At 35.2% G+C, this 18006-nt stretch overlaps 1 protein-coding gene across 3 annotated transcripts in view; it reads right to left on the bottom strand.

Moving 5' to 3' along the window:
- The window catches only part of TCF12 (transcription factor 12), a 374877-nt gene that overhangs the window by 195638 nt on the left and 161233 nt on the right, over nt 1–18006 (bottom strand). The window contains exon 2 of one of the 3 annotated variants that reach the window (XM_049613682.1): nt 13576–13637. The exons of the other annotated variants lie outside the window; for them this stretch is intronic. Coding sequence (XP_049469639.1) covers nt 13576–13623 — 48 coding nt within the window. The 5' untranslated portion in view covers nt 13624–13637. The remainder of the gene's footprint in view (nt 1–13575; nt 13638–18006) is intronic. 3 annotated transcript variants of the gene reach the window in all.

The following is an 18006-nucleotide window of genomic DNA, read 5'->3' as shown; positions in this document are numbered from 1 at the left end:
CTCTCTCTCACTCTCTCTGCCTCTTCCCTGCACTCTCTCCTTCTCAAAAATAAATAAAAAACTTAAGAAAGAGTCTTAAATTTTCTTGCCTATATTTTCTAAAATTTCTATGAAAACCATTTATTGCTTCCTAAAAAATATATAGTTTCTCAGTTTTTTTCCTGTAACATGATTAAAGTACCATACTCCCATTGTAGAAAATTGATAATTGTACAGAAATAGCATCCACTTTGTAGGAAAAAAAGATCCCTATGTTATCTCAACTGAGATGCAAAATCAACAAAATTTGGACATTTTCTTACAATTTTTAAATGTTTCTAAACTAGTTTACACATATAAAAATGTATGTAACAAATAGCTTTGTATCCACAATTTAACAAATAAAACATTGCCAATATAGCTTGAACCCCTATGGAATTGCCTCAAATTCCCCTCCAAAGTAAACAATACCCTAAATTTGTCTTTTTAACACTTTCAGGCATTACTTAATACTTCTATTATATATGCATATTCCTGAAATAATATATAGCACCATTCCGCATGTTTTAAAATGTTATCTAAACAGTATACTTTTTTTCTTTCTCACTTAACATTCAATATGTAAGACTGACATGCTGAAAAAATGTAGTACTGGTATAGACATGCTGGTACTATATAATATTCAATTTATAAACATACCACACTTTATCTATCCATTCTCCTTTCAATGGTATTTGGATTTCCCATTTCCCCCTATTAAAGATAAGGCTACCATAAACACTTTAGCATATAACATGGAAATTTATGTGAAATTTTCTCTAGGAGTATGCACACCTTCAAGTTTACTAGACCTTACCAAACTGTTCTGTAGGATAGAAATACGTTCATTTAAGAAAAAAGTCTCCAATTTTATACTGAATCATGAAGTTCTAATAGACAGCCCTAACTTATGGAAAGAAAGCTTCCCAAGTCTACTTAAAAGTTGTATGTAATTTGTGATGGACTTCCCAGATGGCAAAAAGCAAAGGAATTGCAATTACTTATTGTGTTTACTTATTAGTTCAATTACATAGTTTTTTTCTTATCTAAAACAGTCTGTCCTGGGTTAAAAGGCAGTCCTTTGCTATAATAAATATTCAAGACCACATTTGTTAAATGAGTTACTCTTCTCTAGGCTCCTTAGTTTATCTTAAGGTTCTATAAATAAAACTGCATCCATTATTCCAGGTGTTGATCAAGCAAAACTTGACAGAAATACAATAATATTTTTAGTTTGTTGCAAGTATCAGGTCTTGATGCTCAGCGAATAGGCTGTTATAGCCACGTAACAGTGTTGACTGATGTTGATTGTTAGATTATGACCCCACAAGCCTAACAGACATGATTAAAAGAATAATGTATATCCTAGTAATATCCATAGGACAATACTTTTGAATTCTCTTGTCAGCTACGGTGATACTGACCATGAACCAGCCATTTCCTGCTCCTAAACTAAAGCCACTCATAATTAAGGGTAAGCCTGAATTAAAAGTTTAACAGTGAAAGAATGTTCTTTTGACAACTTGGCTTATATGGGTAGGAAATCCGTGGCCTAGATTTATCTCCCTGAAGGTAAAAGTAAATAAGACACAGATGAAAGATCAGGGATTCCTCGTAGGAATACACATGAAGTTTTTACTCAGTCTAACTAATTTACGGTTTCCTATGCCAACCATAGTAGCATAGATTTGATGATACTATTTGCCAGAACATGAGTTAAAGGCTTTACTCACTTAATCCTCACAACCTCATGAACTACTATTCCCATTACATGGATAAGAAAATGTGTGCAGAAAATTTACATAATCCACATGATATCCAACAGTAAGTAGCAGAATGGGTCTGAACCCAAGCAGTCTGACTCCAGAGCCCACCGTGCAATGTTGCCTCTCTAGTAATAACTGTTCCTCCTTAGAATTATTGTGAATTAAATGGCTCAATGACAGGCTAGAGCCACACAAAATGAAAAGTATGTGTTCAAACAGTAATTCACAAGTGATAAAGGAATTAAGCCTGGAACATGCAACAACAACAAAACAAAAAAAAATTAACACCCAACTAGGCAAGTGGTATTTGAAATAGCAGAGGCAGTCATAAGAGCTTTTGAGAATTTGTGAACCTGTGGATTCTGATGGAGAAAAAGCAAACAAAATGGGAAATGGAAAAATTTCCTTTGGTATGTGGATATCAAGTACATTCATTCATTCCTCTTATAGAATACTCCCCTTGCCCAAAGTGGGAATAAATTGTAGCAACCTTCAAATGATGCTGAGATAGTTCCTGGTGAAAAAGTAAACAGAGGCCCCAACAAACCTAGAAGCAAATTTATATGCCAGGACCAGCAGCTGAGTGTCCCCATGTAAGATGGAGTTTATGATGACATGCCAATTATAAGGAAATGGGGCAAAAACTCTAGAGAAAGGCTATGTAACTGTTTCAACAAACTAAGGCATTTTATCTGAATGGCACCGAATATTGCAACAACAACAGCAACAAATATATGTATCTCCTACAGAGGTAGGAATCTTTAGGGTTAGAGCTTAAATCCAACTTCAACTGAGGCTCACCCAGAGAAAGTGTCAGAGGAGGCACCTCATCTTCCTTAGAGAATTGGTTACTTACTCTGCAGAACTGAAGCTACCCAGGCATAGCAAATGAATGCAAAAGGACTTTTAAGAAAAAGACCCATTATGCCCTTCTTCAGTTCCTGGATCTCTGGAATTCCTGGTAGGTACCTAGCTAAAGTACCACAGGTGCCATATAGATACTCTGCCAAAGAGAGAAAACTTTACTTCTACCTAGTACTGGAGGAAGACAGTGTTCCTGATTCCTGATTTATAGTTTCTCTTGCAGAGTTCTCAGCAGCTAAAATGTTAGGACTTTCTTAAAAAAAAAAACAAACAAACAAACAGAAAAGCATCACCATCAGATAAGTGAGGTAGGTGCAACTACTCTGTGACTATATCTGTTATACAAAACCTAACTTTTAGAGATGAATGATAAATGGGCTTCTGAAAACTAAAAATGATCCTCTTAGCAGAGACTTGTATATTAAATTTTTAAAAATGTTTATTTATTTTTGAGAAAGAGACAGACTTGAGCAGGGAAAGGGGGAGAGAGAGAGAGAGAGAGAGAGAGAGAGAGAGAGAGAGAGAGAGAATGAATGAATGAATCCAAAGCAGGCTCCAAGCTGGGAGCGCAGAGCCCAATGCAAGGCTCAAACTCATGAACCATGAGATCATGACCTGGGCTGAAGTCAGATGTTTAACTGACTGAGCCACCCAGGTGCCCTGAGACTTCTACATTAAATGAGTAGGTTAGTGAAAGAGTTCATCAAATTTTTCTTGGTTTTTGTAAAATTCCTCATTTTTAACTTTTAGAATTTTAAAATTTGACAAAGCACTAACATTTGAGAAAGCTTCTAATTTTTTTTAGTTTAGGAAAGCATTTTAAAGTTATATTTGTAAACAGGACACATGTGCAGCTTTAGAATCACTGCTTCCCATCAATATGTTAATAATATTTCAAAGATGTATTTAACAAACTTTTCTCTTTTTGGTTAGCATTTATTGCTGACAACATCAATGGAATTAGACTCTAAATACATGACCTCTCCCATTTTCATGGTCCTTTTGTAACAGAAGACCCATCACTCATTTTTGCATGCTTGGCAGACTTTGTTTTACATATCAGTAAATGAAGCTATCTCCTTCTCCATCAGCTGCCTAACCCAGAAGGCCTCTGAATAACTCCAACATCCTGCTAAGGAATGACTCCTGGGGGAGTACTCACTTATCAGTTTGAGGAACACATACAAGATCTGAATATGGGCAAACTAACTTTTTAAAATCACTAAAAGCAGGATTTTTGTGGCTATTCATGTGTCCAGATATCTTAGCTCACTCATATCATATATTTAACGAAATTAAGTGAATTCATTAAAAAAGAAGAAAAAAATTAATGTAACAAAAGTAGTTTCACCCTTTCTCTATTCTAAAAACCATGTACCCTAGAGGAAGTATGAGAAGTAGAATCTATTGTTCTGTCCATAAAGGGTTTTTGAATGCTTCTCAGGAGACATATCTCACTCCATGGCTATTCTATTATACAAAGATAGTATTCTTCATACAATATGATAACATAAACCAGCAACTTCATTTAGTAAACAACCACACAAATAGATATCAGATCCATTATCAGAGGGAAACTTCACTCGGATGTGTGTATGTACATTCTACTTATCCAATTAAATGAAATTGGCAAGGCAAGATTAAGTGGTATTACTTTATTAGAATACTTTTGGCAGGGCACCTAGGTGGCTCTATCAGTTAAGTGCCCAACTCTTGATTTTGACTCAGATCAAGGTCTCACAGTTGTGGGATTGAACCCAATGTCAGGCTCTGCACTGACAGCACGGAGCCTGCTTGGGATCCTCTTTTTCCTTGTCTCTCTGCCCCTCCCCTGTTCGTGCTCTCTCACAAAAATAAATAAATAAATAAATAAATAAATAAATAAATAAATAAATAACACTTTAAAAAAGAATACTAATATACACAATTAAAAGTAAAAATGGGGGCGCCTGGGTGGCTCAGTCGGTTAAGCGGCCGACTTCGGCTCAGGTCATGATTTCACAGTCCGTGAGTTCGAGCCCCACGTCGGGCTCTGTGCTGACAGCTCAGAGCCTGGAGCCTGTTTCGGATTCTGTGTCTCCTTCTCTCTGACCCTCCCCCGTTCATGCTCTGTCTCTGTCTGTCTCAAAAATAAATAAACGTTAAAAAAAATTTAAAAAAATATTATAAAAGTAAAAATAACAAGAGTTACTTCTTTAAAGGTAAAATCATACTGTAAATGAGACATGCAGTCCAAACTGATACTGTTTTACTATATTTTCAGATACTTACAAAAATATGATACTAGTTAACTATATTTGCACATAATACAAACTTTTCAGATACTTAGAAAATCAGGAGACCAGAATTCCTTTGATAATCAACAGTAGTTCACAGTATTACCAGTCTTTTTTTTTATAAACCTCCTAAGAGAGACTGGGAGATGTACCACTTAAATAATAAGACTAACAGTGGCACAAAATGAATTATCATTTACTTGATCAAATATGATGATTTTATTTATACAGCTATAACTGAACTTGATTTTCTTTTTTTCTCCTGCTCTCTGCTTTGAGTTCTTATGTTTTCAGCATATACTATCAATCTCTAACCTAGATGCCATGAAGTGTGTTTATCAACACTTCTGTGAGCGCCTCTCCTTTTGTCTTTCCTGCTCTTGGAAGACTTCCTTCTCATCTTCCTCTTCCCTACAGCCTACCTCTTTTACCTGTCTTTTATATCATTTTAATCTAGTTACTTACAAAATTAAAGAGATTAAACTGTGCATATGAAAGTATGACAATGCATATGCATACCTAAGTATTCCTGCCAATAATTTATCAGACACTATGCTAGGTGCCTGGATACAAGAATGAATAAAAGTCTTTCACTTCAAGGAGTTCACAATTTAGAAAAGAAAAACAATACCTAAAAATATTTTAATAAATTGAATAATTTGCATGAGGCCTGGGCCTAAGGTATGTCACACTATAGCTTCCAAAGGTTTGAGAAGTATTCTCAGACTCCCTAATAATCTAATGGGCAAGATGGCATGACCAGTAACATTTTAAATGATGCTCAAGCCAGTGTGCCAACTTCCAAGTTAAACCTCCTGGGCTGACTAAGGATAGAAGATGGTAACATATACCAGCAAAACTTCAGATGAGAACATCAAAGCTGAATGAGCACTCTCAGGCAGGCAGAAGAAATAGCATTAAGATTTGCTAAAAATGCCCTAATGCATAATGAAACATGTTGATAACCAGAAAACAAAAATGTCAACAAACACACTCTGGTGGCTTCATGTTCATCACAGCTAACTTTTATTGCATGCATTCTATGTGCCACCATTGTGTTAAAGGCTTTCTTGTAGTATATCAATTAATTTAAACTATCTTTATATAGATATCATATTTTCCCTATCTCAAAAATGAGGAAATTTTGTCTTACAGAATTTAATTTTCTCAGACTCCGAGAATGGTAGAGAACTGATTTAAACATGGGAACTATGACAGCAGATGAGTTCATGTTAGTCACTAGATTTTTCATTTCCAGTACCAAGAAATCTGGCAACAAAGTATACACTTAAAAAGAGAATAATTTCCATTAGGCAAGCCATTTTCAAATTCTCAGAATCCCTTCAGTCTCAGGACCTGTTGTATAAAAATATTTTGTCTTAAAAAATATTGAGGGACGCCTGGGTGGCTCAGCCAGTTAAGCATCCGACTTTGGCTTAGGTCATGCTCCTGAGGTTTTTGAGTTTGAGCCCTATGTCAGGCTGTGTGCTGACAGCTCAGAGCCTGGAGCCTGCTTCAGATTCTGTGTCTCCCTCTCTCAGCCTGTCCCTCCCTCCCTCCCTCTCTCTCTCTCTCTCAAAAATAAATACACATTAAAAAAAATATTGAGAATCCCCAAAAAATTTTGTTTATGTTTGTTTATGACTCAAGTGATATTTACTATATTAGAAACCAAACCTGAGAAATTAAATACACAAGAACTCAGGGCAAAGACATCAGCATATTATCAGGTACATTTGGAAACCCCACAGTACAAAGAATAAGACTGAAATGGCAAAGAGTATTTTCGTAGTAAAAAATAGTTTTAACCTTGTAAACACTCTGAATAAAATAGAGGGCTCATTTCACAGGAAAACGAAAAAGATTCAGAGAATTCAAGGGGCATGCCTAACATCACATAGCTAGCTGATGGCAGTTACTTAATTTTATTAAAGAACAGATTTTTGTCTTCTGATTACAAAATATCAGTAGTCAAATATTTGGAGACAGTTGATAGTATAGAAAGGAACTACACAATAGCAAATATAGTCAAAATTACAAGGATTTCTTGACTGAACCAGCTTTCAGTCTTCTGCAGAAAAATCTGATAGTGCAGTCTTCATTTCTCCATTCACTCTGAATTTGCTGCCCTAGGGTTTCCACTTGGATAAAGTGGAATAACCCTAGGGTTTATCCACATGGATAAAGCAAATCCATGGCGCTTATCAGATCAGGTGAGCTGAAAACTCCATTTCTACTTCTACTTCCAAACAGGATAGAATAACAGAGACCAGATTAACCCTCACACTTGAAACAATCAAAAAACTAAACAGCAGTTCTGAGACATTGCACATGGGCAGCGCAGGATACTGACCCCTGACAGGGGAAACAAACAAAGTGAATCCTAGGATTGCAGAGGGGGTTAGGGAAGAGGGGGATATCTCCACTCAGAACTCTATACCTAGCAAAAAATAAATAAATAAATAAATAATAAAGAATATTTCAAAAATACAGAAAATGAAAAACTTCATCAGCACCAGACCCTCACAAGAGGAATGTTAAAAATGTTTTTGAATCGTAAGAAAATAACACCACCTAAAAAATGGACCTACACAAAGGACTACTGCATGTTCTGTGATCACAATGAAATTAATTATCAATAATAAAAATACCACTAAAGAATCCCCAAATATTTCAAAATTAAACAATACACTTGTAAGTAACCCATGAGTCAAAGAAGAAATTAATAGGAAAATTATGAAGTATTTTGAACTGAATGAAATGAAAACACAACATAGCAAAAACTGTAGGACGCAGGTAACACCAAAGTCAGAGGAAAATTTATAGCACTAAATATGTGTTAGAAAAGATAAAAGGCTTCAAATCAACAACCTCATCTTACACCTTAAGAAACTAGAAAACAAAGAGCAAATTAAATTCAAAATAAAGGTAAGAATAATAGAAGTCAAACATATTGAAAACAGAAAAACAACAGAGAAAATCAGTGAAACAAAAAAACTAGTTCTTTGAGAATATCAGTAAAATAAGCCTCTAGCCATATTCATCAAAAAAAAAAAACAAAAAAAAAAAAAAAGAGGAATCAATTTACCCATATCAGGAATGAAGTAGGGATTCTAACTACAGATTCTACAAATATTGTGCCAGATAGACTCTAAGATGGTCTCTGTTTTCTAGTATTGACATCCCTAAATAAACAATTCCCCAGAAGTGTGAGCTGGCCTACTGATTTGCTTCTGACCAAAAGAATGTGGCAAAAGTGAGGTGATGTCATTTCTATGATTAGGCTCCATAATGTGTCTTCTATCTTGCTAGCAGACCTTCTCCCTTGCTATCTTCAATGAACTAAGCTGCCATAAGGCCCAGGTGGCAAGATACCTACGGAGGCAGTTTCAAGCCAAGAGCCAACAGGGAACTGTGACCTTCAGTTCAACAGATCGAAGAACTGAGCCTGCCAAAACACATATGAGCTTGGAAGCAGATTGTTCCCCAACAGGTCTTTCATATGGGACCCCAGTTCTGACCAATATCTTGCTTACAGCATTGTAAGCGACTGAACCAGAGGACCCAGCTAAGCTATGCCAAAATCGTCATAAATAGAAGCTGAGACAATAAATGTGTGCTATGTTAAGCCACTAAATTTGTGGTACTTTGTGTATAGATCAAAAGATGACTAATACAAATATTTAAAAGATAACAAAGAAATATTATGAACAATTTTATGCCTATAAATTCAACTATTTGATAAAGTAGACAAATGGACATATTTCTAAAATACACAAATAAAGCTCACTGAAGAAAAAATAAGTAACTTAAATAGTCCCTTTATTCATAAAATTGAAATTGCAATTAAAAATCATTGCCAAAAGAAAACTCTGGGCCCACATATCTTAACTACCAAATATTTAAGAAGAAATAATACCAATGCTACACAAATTCCTCCAAAAGATACCTGTCATTTTTGAGGCCAATATTATAATGATACCAAATTCTGACAAAGATAGTACAAGAAAAAAAAAATCCTACAGATCAGTATTACTCAAATATAAAAATTCTTGGGGTGCCTGGGTGGCTCAGTGGTTAAGTGTCACTCTACGTTTTGGCTCAGGTCACGAGGTCATGGGATCAAGCCCCGCATTGGGCTCTGTGCTGACACCAAGCAGCCTGCTTGAGATTTTCTCTCTCTCCCTCTCCCTCTGCCCATCCCCTGTTCATGAGCTCTTTCTCTCAAAATAAATAAATAAACACTTACAAAGTATATAAAAATTCTTAACATTTTAGCAAACTGAATTCAGGAACATGTAAAAGGCATAATATATCATAGTGCAGTGCTATTTCTCTCAGGAATGCAAAGTTTGTTAAGAATTTAAAACAGTAATTACTATAATTCCCAGAGTAACAATCAAGATATTCTCAACAAATGTGGAAAAAACACTCCATATAATCCAAAATCCATTTTTTTTAACGTTTATTTATTTTTGAGACAGAGAGAGACAGAGCATGAATGGGGGAGGGTCAGAGAGAGGGAGACACAGAATCCGAAACAGGCTCCAGGCTCTGAGCTGTCAGCCCAGAGCCCGACGCGGGGCTCGAACTCACGGACCGCGAGATCATGACCTGAGCTGAGGTCGGCCGCCTGACCGACTGAGCCACCCAGGCGCCCCCCAAAATCCATTTTTGATAAATACTCTCAACATATTTGGAATAGAAGGGAATGTCATCAATCTAACAGATCACATCAATGAAATTTATAGCTAACATCATACTTAATGGTGAAACACTGACTGTTTACCCAACATCAAGGACAAGGCAAAGCTATCCACTCTATTTCTATTAAAAACTGTACCAGAAATCATAACCAATTCATTAAGAGGAATGAAATCCAGATTGGAAAGGAAAAAGTTACTCTCATTATTCATGGATGACATACTATCCAAATAGAAAATCCTCCAGCATGTACAAAAAAAGCTACCACAGCTAGTGAGTTTACCAAGGTGCAGGATACAAGATCAATATACAAAAATGTATTGTAGTCTTATGCAAGATATGAACACCCAGAGATTGAAATAAAATTATAATACCATTAAAAATTATGAAAGAGAAACTAAAGATGTGTAAAATGTGTTCACTGAAAACTATAACACATTACTTAAAGAAATTAAAGAACTAAAGAGAGAGATATGCTATATTCATGGATCAGAAGACCCTACTTTGTTAAGGTATCAATTCTCCTTAAAATGATCTATAAATTCAACACAATCAAAATCTGAGAAAAAAATTGTAGAAACGGATATACTGGTTTAAAAATTTTCAATTTATATGCAAACTGCCTAGGATTTATAAAACAATTTGGAAACAAATAACAAGATTGGAGGGCTTACAACACTATCTGATAGGAGGATTTATTTTAAAGGAACGGTAATCAAGATGGTACAGCATTGGTGTAAAGATTTTGAAAAATCAGTAGACCAGAACAGAGTTCAGAAATTGATTCTCACACATATGGTCAATTGACTTTAACAGAGACAACAAGAGAATTCAATGGGGGAAGATAATCTTTTCAACAAATGGTGGTACCAAAACTGGATAGCTTTATGCAAAAAAAAAAAAAAAAAAAATCACTTTCAACCCTCACTTCACACCTTATACAAAATGAAGTCACAATGGGTCACAGCTCTAGATGAATGGTTGAACATACAAGTCATCTTATGTACTATTTCTTGAGACTATTAACTGGCAGTCAAACTTCATTTGTAAGTAATACAGAAAGATTCTACGGTGGGGAAAAAACTGTAAAAAGTATATTCTATTCCTTTCTTAAGGATTTATAACTTGCAATAATTTATTAAAAACTGAGAAATCTAACAACAAAGAAGTCCAATTTTGTTTAACCCAATAATACATAAATATATTGGACTATGGAGCTCTGTTTTTACACATTTATTAATATCCTATTAAGCACAGTTTGAGAAACCATGATCTTGTTGAAAATTTTTGCTTTACATATTAGGAACTAATGTCCAGAATAAGTAACTCTTTTGACCAAGTATGCTTGTCTAATGGGAGAAGTCTCCAGGCTTAAGTCCTTTGTTCTTTGTATTTTACAACAGATTACCATTTTCAATTGATTTGCCCTAGAGGTTTCATAACCAAGTGTTGCTTCTATTTCTCTGCTTCTACTCTCCCTGGGCCATCATTATCATAACTTTTATCATTCAATAGTATTATGATGTTTTTCAAGAGACTGAACACTCCTTTTTTCCAGATAATATGGACTGATCATTTTTGTTTTGCTTACCTAATTCCAGTGACCAGAAAATTGTAAAATCTCAATAAATGCTGCATAAATGAAAGAACTAAGAGAAAAAAGGATTCCATGTGAACAGCACAGAAAGAAGAGTTTAAGCCCAAAGAAGACTACAAAATTTCAAATTGGGAAGAAAGATACTAAAAGTGATCTAAGAGAGTAAGGTAAGGTTAGTGGGAAATCAAGAATAATATTTACAGAGCAAGAGCTCAGAAAACTATAAACTCAACGAGATGTAACGGTATCACCGATGCAGAGAAAATATTTGGTAAAGAACAGTTGATATCTTCTTGCTAATCACCAAATAATTTACATTAAACACCGAGAAGAGAGTCTATCTACTTCATGCAAAAAGTAGCACAATGACTGATATAAAACCACGTTAAAATAATTACTTCATTTGGTAGTATAAAGGATTAAGCATCAGTTCAATACACTGAAGCAAAGCACTCTAGGTTTGTTATTGTCGAAATAAAAATGTTATTAGAATATATGACAAAAGTATATCACAAAAGGAACTAACATTAATTGATCACGCTAAGCTTTTGATATAAATAAGCTCACTGAGGTCTCATTAACCATCCTGTGAAGTAGATATCCTTTCAAACAAATTTGAGGAACTGAAGAATCTACATTCTGTCAAATCTAGGTTGCCCAATTTCCCCCCCCAATCATCTCTAAATAGCAAGATGTATAATGCAATAAACCTTTCCAATCATTTCAATTTTGTGAACAATTTACTTATAAGAACCTCTTGTTGGTCATTTAAAACCTGCAACAAGTTCCTCATCTTGTTCAAGACATACTCCAGGAATTCAAAACTGCTGCCTAAGGAGCATCTGGGACTTGTAAAATTCCTACATGGTTTTGTATCAGAATGGATGCATAATTTTTTGTAAGACTGGATGTAAAAAGAGGAACTCTTATAGACTACTTAATAAATTCCAGATATTATGATTTATAAAATTTCCTGTATTTAATTTTCATGCACTTGTTACAAGATAAATCTCTTTGCAGATGAGAAATCCGAGGCTCAGAAATGAAGTATCTTATCTTTTCCAAGGTCAAATATAGTGGTGAAACCAGGAAGCAAATTTACCTAATTTATTCTGTGGCTTATATATTTTTTTAAGTATAAAATGTAAATAATATTTCTATAAGAAATAATGACAGTATAATCATCTTACAACTTCTAGAGTATCTTTCATTAAAGTCCTGGACAAGGAGAAATAACAACTGTTTTGGGGTCTCTTTTATACTTTGCCAACTTGATATGGTAGAAAGGGACAGTAATATAGAGTCATGTTTAATATCTGGTAATTTATCCACCTTCTCTGAACTTCAATCTCCTCACTTCTGAAATGGACAGGATTTAAAATGCCTTCTTGAAAAGCTGATATAAAACTTAAAATAGGGAACATGTGAAAGGTTTTAAACAATGTTGTCATAAATGTTAGTTATGATTATTGCTATTAATAAAAATAGGCTGGGGTGCCTGGCTGGCTCAGTTGGTGGAGAGCACGGCTCTTGATCTCAAGGTACTGAGCCCAAGCCCACAGCCATTTGGGTGTGGACTCAAGAAAAAATTTTTTTAAGATAGGCTAAGTAGACCTAGAAAGGTATTCAGCCAGAATCTATCCTCCATCCTGTTCTTACGAATAAGAAATATGTAAGTCTATAAAAAAAATAATTTTAAAAAGCTGCCAGAAGTAAAATCTCAACAATTTTACAAAAAGGGACATAAGAGATATTCAAAGATTAATGTTTTGACTTTTACTAAAGACTAAACAACGAGAAGATTAAAAAAAAAAAGAGAGAATTGTAAAGGATCGGTCCTGATAAAGATGCAATTTCATAAGCATGCAAAGTTAAGTGAAACTTACAGTGAGGTAAGAAACTGACAAAGGCTGGTTCCAAAGCTATGTGACAGCATCTGAATGGACACTGTCCCTGGAAGAATGGCTAAATTGAAAGAAAAACAAAAACAAAAACAAAAACCCAGAAGATCTGCCTAGCTTGAAATGGAAAAATAGACAACCTAATAGCTGTGTGATTTCTTTCATTTTAAATATCTGCTAGCAAGAGATTTAAAGGAGCTTATATCATCCTAACCCAATTTTTTCCTTATCTAAGAACTAAGATTACAAGTTATAGGCAGGTTTGTATGTTTTGAATACAAAGAGTAACCAACAACACTTTCCCTCATGGGTTTATTTAAACCTAACTTTAAATTACACCCTTTTCTTACCCATAGTTTTTCTTCACATTCAGAACATTCAGAAGGAGCAGTTACATAACAAAACAGAGATTAATGGGAACATAGATGCAATATATAGAAAACACTTACTTTAATTCTCTGTCCCTCCTGTCTTGCTTTGCTATTTAACTGCTTCATCTCCTGTTTTGTACCTGAGATCAAGAGGCATAAAATACTATTTCAAAATTTGTGTGTCCTTTCTAATTATTGCATTTGAACTCGCAGAAGCTATAAAACCTACACCATTTTTCCCTTCAAAAATAAAAACATTAGCAAACCGTAAATAATCTAGAGAAAATATCTACTCTAAACAAGAAAAAGTAACACTAAACTTTATTACCCATCAAAGCTGTCAAAGGAGGACAATGAGTAAAAAGTATTTTATTCACACAGCTACATCTTTTCCATTATAAGGGAAACTATTTATCAAAATCAAACAATCTGGTAGTTGTAGAACACAACCACAGCTAACTTGTCAAAGCCTGAACAAAACACATGGAGTTTAATTCAGGAGTCATCATCCTGCGGGGTGAGTTAATCTGTATGATTTTCGATCTTCCTCAGTCACCAAATGTGTCAGTTTTTTTTCTCCTTTGAGACATCTCTCCATTTTCAATTATTTTGTGATCTTGACCCTATCATCCTACTCTAAGTTTAATTTCACTGCAAATAGGTCTATGTAATAACATCTTACCCGATCATCCTAGTACTCTTCACTCTTTCACTTTGGATCCATTCCTCATACCACAATATACTGATCTTTATAAAACCCGTTGTGTCATTCCCTGCATAAAAATTTATTTTTAATTGGCCCTCTACTCCCCAAAGGATACACTACATTTCTTGAACAGAAAAGTTAGCTGCCTTACCACACTATTTACCTATGATTCCAAGATCATTTATTCTTTACTGAATTTTGTAATTTTGAGGTTTCTACACTTGTGGTCCCATCATTCCACATTTCTGGAAAGTTGTCTTCCTTCTAATCTTATTCATACAAATACTGTCTGTCCTATAATATCCTACTCAAACACCTCCCCTTTACTCTTTCCTGATGACCCAAAGTAATCTTTCCATCTCCTGTAATCCCACAGTAATCAGTGAAATTAACTTGATAATTATCTATTTGCTGCCTAATCCTTCTTCACTGCTGCCTGAAAAGAGTTAAAGTTTCATAATTAACTCTTCAGATAAATATGACCTGTATTTCTAACCATAGCTCCTGAACTCTAAGATGAACTAAAAGACTATTCATTTTTAATGATGCATAAACTGAATGCATTCACAAATCTCAGCATCTTAAAAATGGGGACCAGAGTAAGAACAAGTTTCTTAAGAGCAGAGAGGCAACATCATTATCCTTATTTACAAGGGTAGCTCTCATGCCACTGTGCTCTACTGGGAGAAGAAAACTACAGGTTCTCTCCACCCCTAGATATTCCCAAGGCCTCTACTGTCAAATGTAAATGAACTATACCTTAGGCTCTCCCAGAACTCCAGCCAGTATAACCCTTCCTAGGGTAAGAATGACCTCTGTGAATTATATATAGATAGCACATGAGGGGAACTGAGGGTCTTATCTCCAACTTGTTATCCATCAAACCATATAGCGGCTGTTTGCCAAGCTTGTCCACATGAATGAAAAGATAATGAATACCTGCTAAGAAGAGAGCACTAAGCAAAATTAAAGATCTCTTTAGCTGCATCAGGTGGGAATGGCCCAGGAGTAGCTAGACAGGTATCATTAAACTCATCCGGATAACCTTATGGACTCATTTTAGTTTCCACAGAATCTGCAAGCTGTATGTCTATTTCAGTTGAATTTTTACTTTTTTTTGTTTCCCTTATCCAAAGTACCCAATCTATGGCTGAGTATGAGTCTTCGAAGACTAGAGCAACTCCTTAAAAGGCTACAGCAACTCTCGTATTCATTTTCTACCTGACCTGGATCATCAGGCTGCCATCCATGTGTATTCCTGACAAATCGTCTGAGAAATGACCACTGCTGGTGTTTTTTTAATAAAATGAACCTTCATTCTACCTCATTATAACAGGTACAGATGTCAGAGTATGTATTAAAATGAAAGATCTCAAAACATACTATTTATTTCTTAATTAGAAGTCTGAAATTATTTTGTGCTGAATCATAAACAGCTGCTAAACCTAGTATTTTAAAGCCAACTCATTACCACATAACTGGTTTTCCCTTTCTCCACGAATAGGCCTAAGTCCGGAACTTTACCAAGGTAGTTATTATTAGTACCACCTCCCTCTATCAATGGGCAAAGGAAAAAGGAAAAAGAAAAAAAGTTTGAGGCAAAGAGAAATAATTTGCCCAGAGTCACACAACTAGGAAGAAGAAGCACCAGAAATAGAACCCACACAACTTGATTTCAATGTTCAAGCACTTAAATTCTATGCTAGTCTACCTCACAATATACTATGCTGGCTAGCAAACTTTCTTTTTTGTTCTATCATGTCCCGTGTCTTCTTTTGAAATATCAATTACAGATCCTCTTTTCACGTTTCTCCTCTTTTCTCCCCTTCATTCGGTATATGGCAAAAAATTTAAGACAGTTAGTTCTTTTTTGACTTGGGAAACACTAAGGTAAAGGAGTTAAAAGGTAACTGTATAATATTTGGTATATCTGAGTTCTAGGCCAGAGTCTATCATTAACCAGGCAAACTGTCTAGCCAAATCTTGTGTGTATTTTGAATCAACAGCACATATCTCAACCTGGCCAAATCTCAAACTCTCTCAGTTTCCTCATCTATGAAATAAAAGGAATAGATATAAATAGCTAGCACACTTTCTAGTTTTGAAATTCTAGGATGCTGCAAAATGGGAAGGAAAGGAAGAGCAATACAGACACAACTGTTTCACTCTGCAAACCATATTTATAAAGAGAAGGGAAAACCACGGTAGAAATTTAGCAATTGGGAAAAATAAGCACTCAAACTCTATGCAATTGAATATTGCTTCTCTCCCCCCAAATTACTACCAAAATAGATTATACAGTACCTGAAAAATGCACAAAATTAAAATGCCAACTGCTGGTCACTGCTGGTACTTATAAACATAATTACTATTAGCGGTTACCTACCACTGATCTCTTTTACTTTTTTTTTCATTTACTTATTTATTAATTTACATCTAAGATAGTTAGCATATTGCTATAATGGCTTCGGGAGTAGATTCAGGGATTCATCCCCTATGTATCACACCCAGTGCTCATCCCAACAAGTGTCTTCCCTAATGCCCCTTACTCATTTAGCCCATCCCCCTTCCCACAACGCCTCCAGCAACCCTCAGTTTGTTCTCTGTACTTAAGAGTCTCTTCTGTTTTGTCCTCCTCCTTGTTTTTGTATTATTTTTGCTTCCCTTCCCTTATATTCATGTGTTTTGTATCTTAAATTCCTCATATGAGTGAAGGCATCTGATATTTGTCTTTCTCTGACTGGCTAATTTTGCTTAACATAATACCTTCTAGTTCCATCCATGTAGTTGCAAACGGCAAGATTTCATTCTTTTTGATTGTCAAGTAATACTCCATTGTATGTGTGTGTGTGTGTGTGTGTGTGTGTGTGTGTGTGTGTGTGTGTATACATATATATACACACATATATATACATACACACATCTCCTTTATCCATTCATCTGTCAATGGACATCTGGGCTCTTTCCATACTTTGCCTATTGTTGATAGCACTGCTATAAAACATTGGGGTGCATGTGCATCTTTGAAACAGCACAACTGTATCCTTTGGATAAATACTTAGTAGTGAAATTGCTGGGTTGTAAGGTAGTTCTATTTTTAATTTTGGGGGGAATCTCCATACTGTTTTCCAGAGTGCCTGCACCAGCTTGCATTCCCACCAGCAGTGCAAAGGATGATATCTTTTACTTTTTAAACTGAGAAATCAAAAACTCTGTTTTTTAGGAAATACTGTCAACAAGAAGACTTCTCCCCTTTCCTGTGAGCCCTGTCATAACTCCAGGGTGCAAACCCCAATTATACCTCAGTACTTAAAGCTTGGCCTAAGTTGGGTAACAGAGCTACAAGGGCAGGAAAACCAAGATGACAGGGGCCCCTTGGAATTTTCATCAACTAAAATGATCACACAACATTTTAGAAATGGAATTTGTACATCAGGAAATATGACCATGAAAATGAACATGAAATATTAGATATTTGGAGATAATAATGATGATAATTATAGTAGTAGCAGCTCTCATTTATTGAATAAATAAATGAAATGAAATACTTCATAGCTTTTATCAGGTTTCATCTTTACTCAAACCCTACAAGGTATGTGTAAAATTATCATAATTTTAGAGATGAGAACTCTGAGGCTCAAAATGACTTGGTAACTTATCCAAGGTCACAGAATACAATTCTCCAGAGTCGGTGATCTTAAATGCTTTACTAAGTAGTATCATCAATCAGGATAATACTTTGTAAGCATAGGAGAGAGGAGGCCTATTTACCATTAATACCACCACCATCGACTTTTAGATTC

The sequence above is a fragment of the Panthera uncia genome (assembly GCF_023721935.1).
Source record: "Panthera uncia isolate 11264 chromosome B3 unlocalized genomic scaffold, Puncia_PCG_1.0 HiC_scaffold_1, whole genome shotgun sequence".
Lineage (NCBI taxonomy): Eukaryota > Metazoa > Chordata > Mammalia > Carnivora > Felidae > Panthera > Panthera uncia.
The sequence above is the reverse complement of the archived record's forward strand: the minus strand, read 5'-3'. Positions and strand labels throughout refer to the sequence as shown.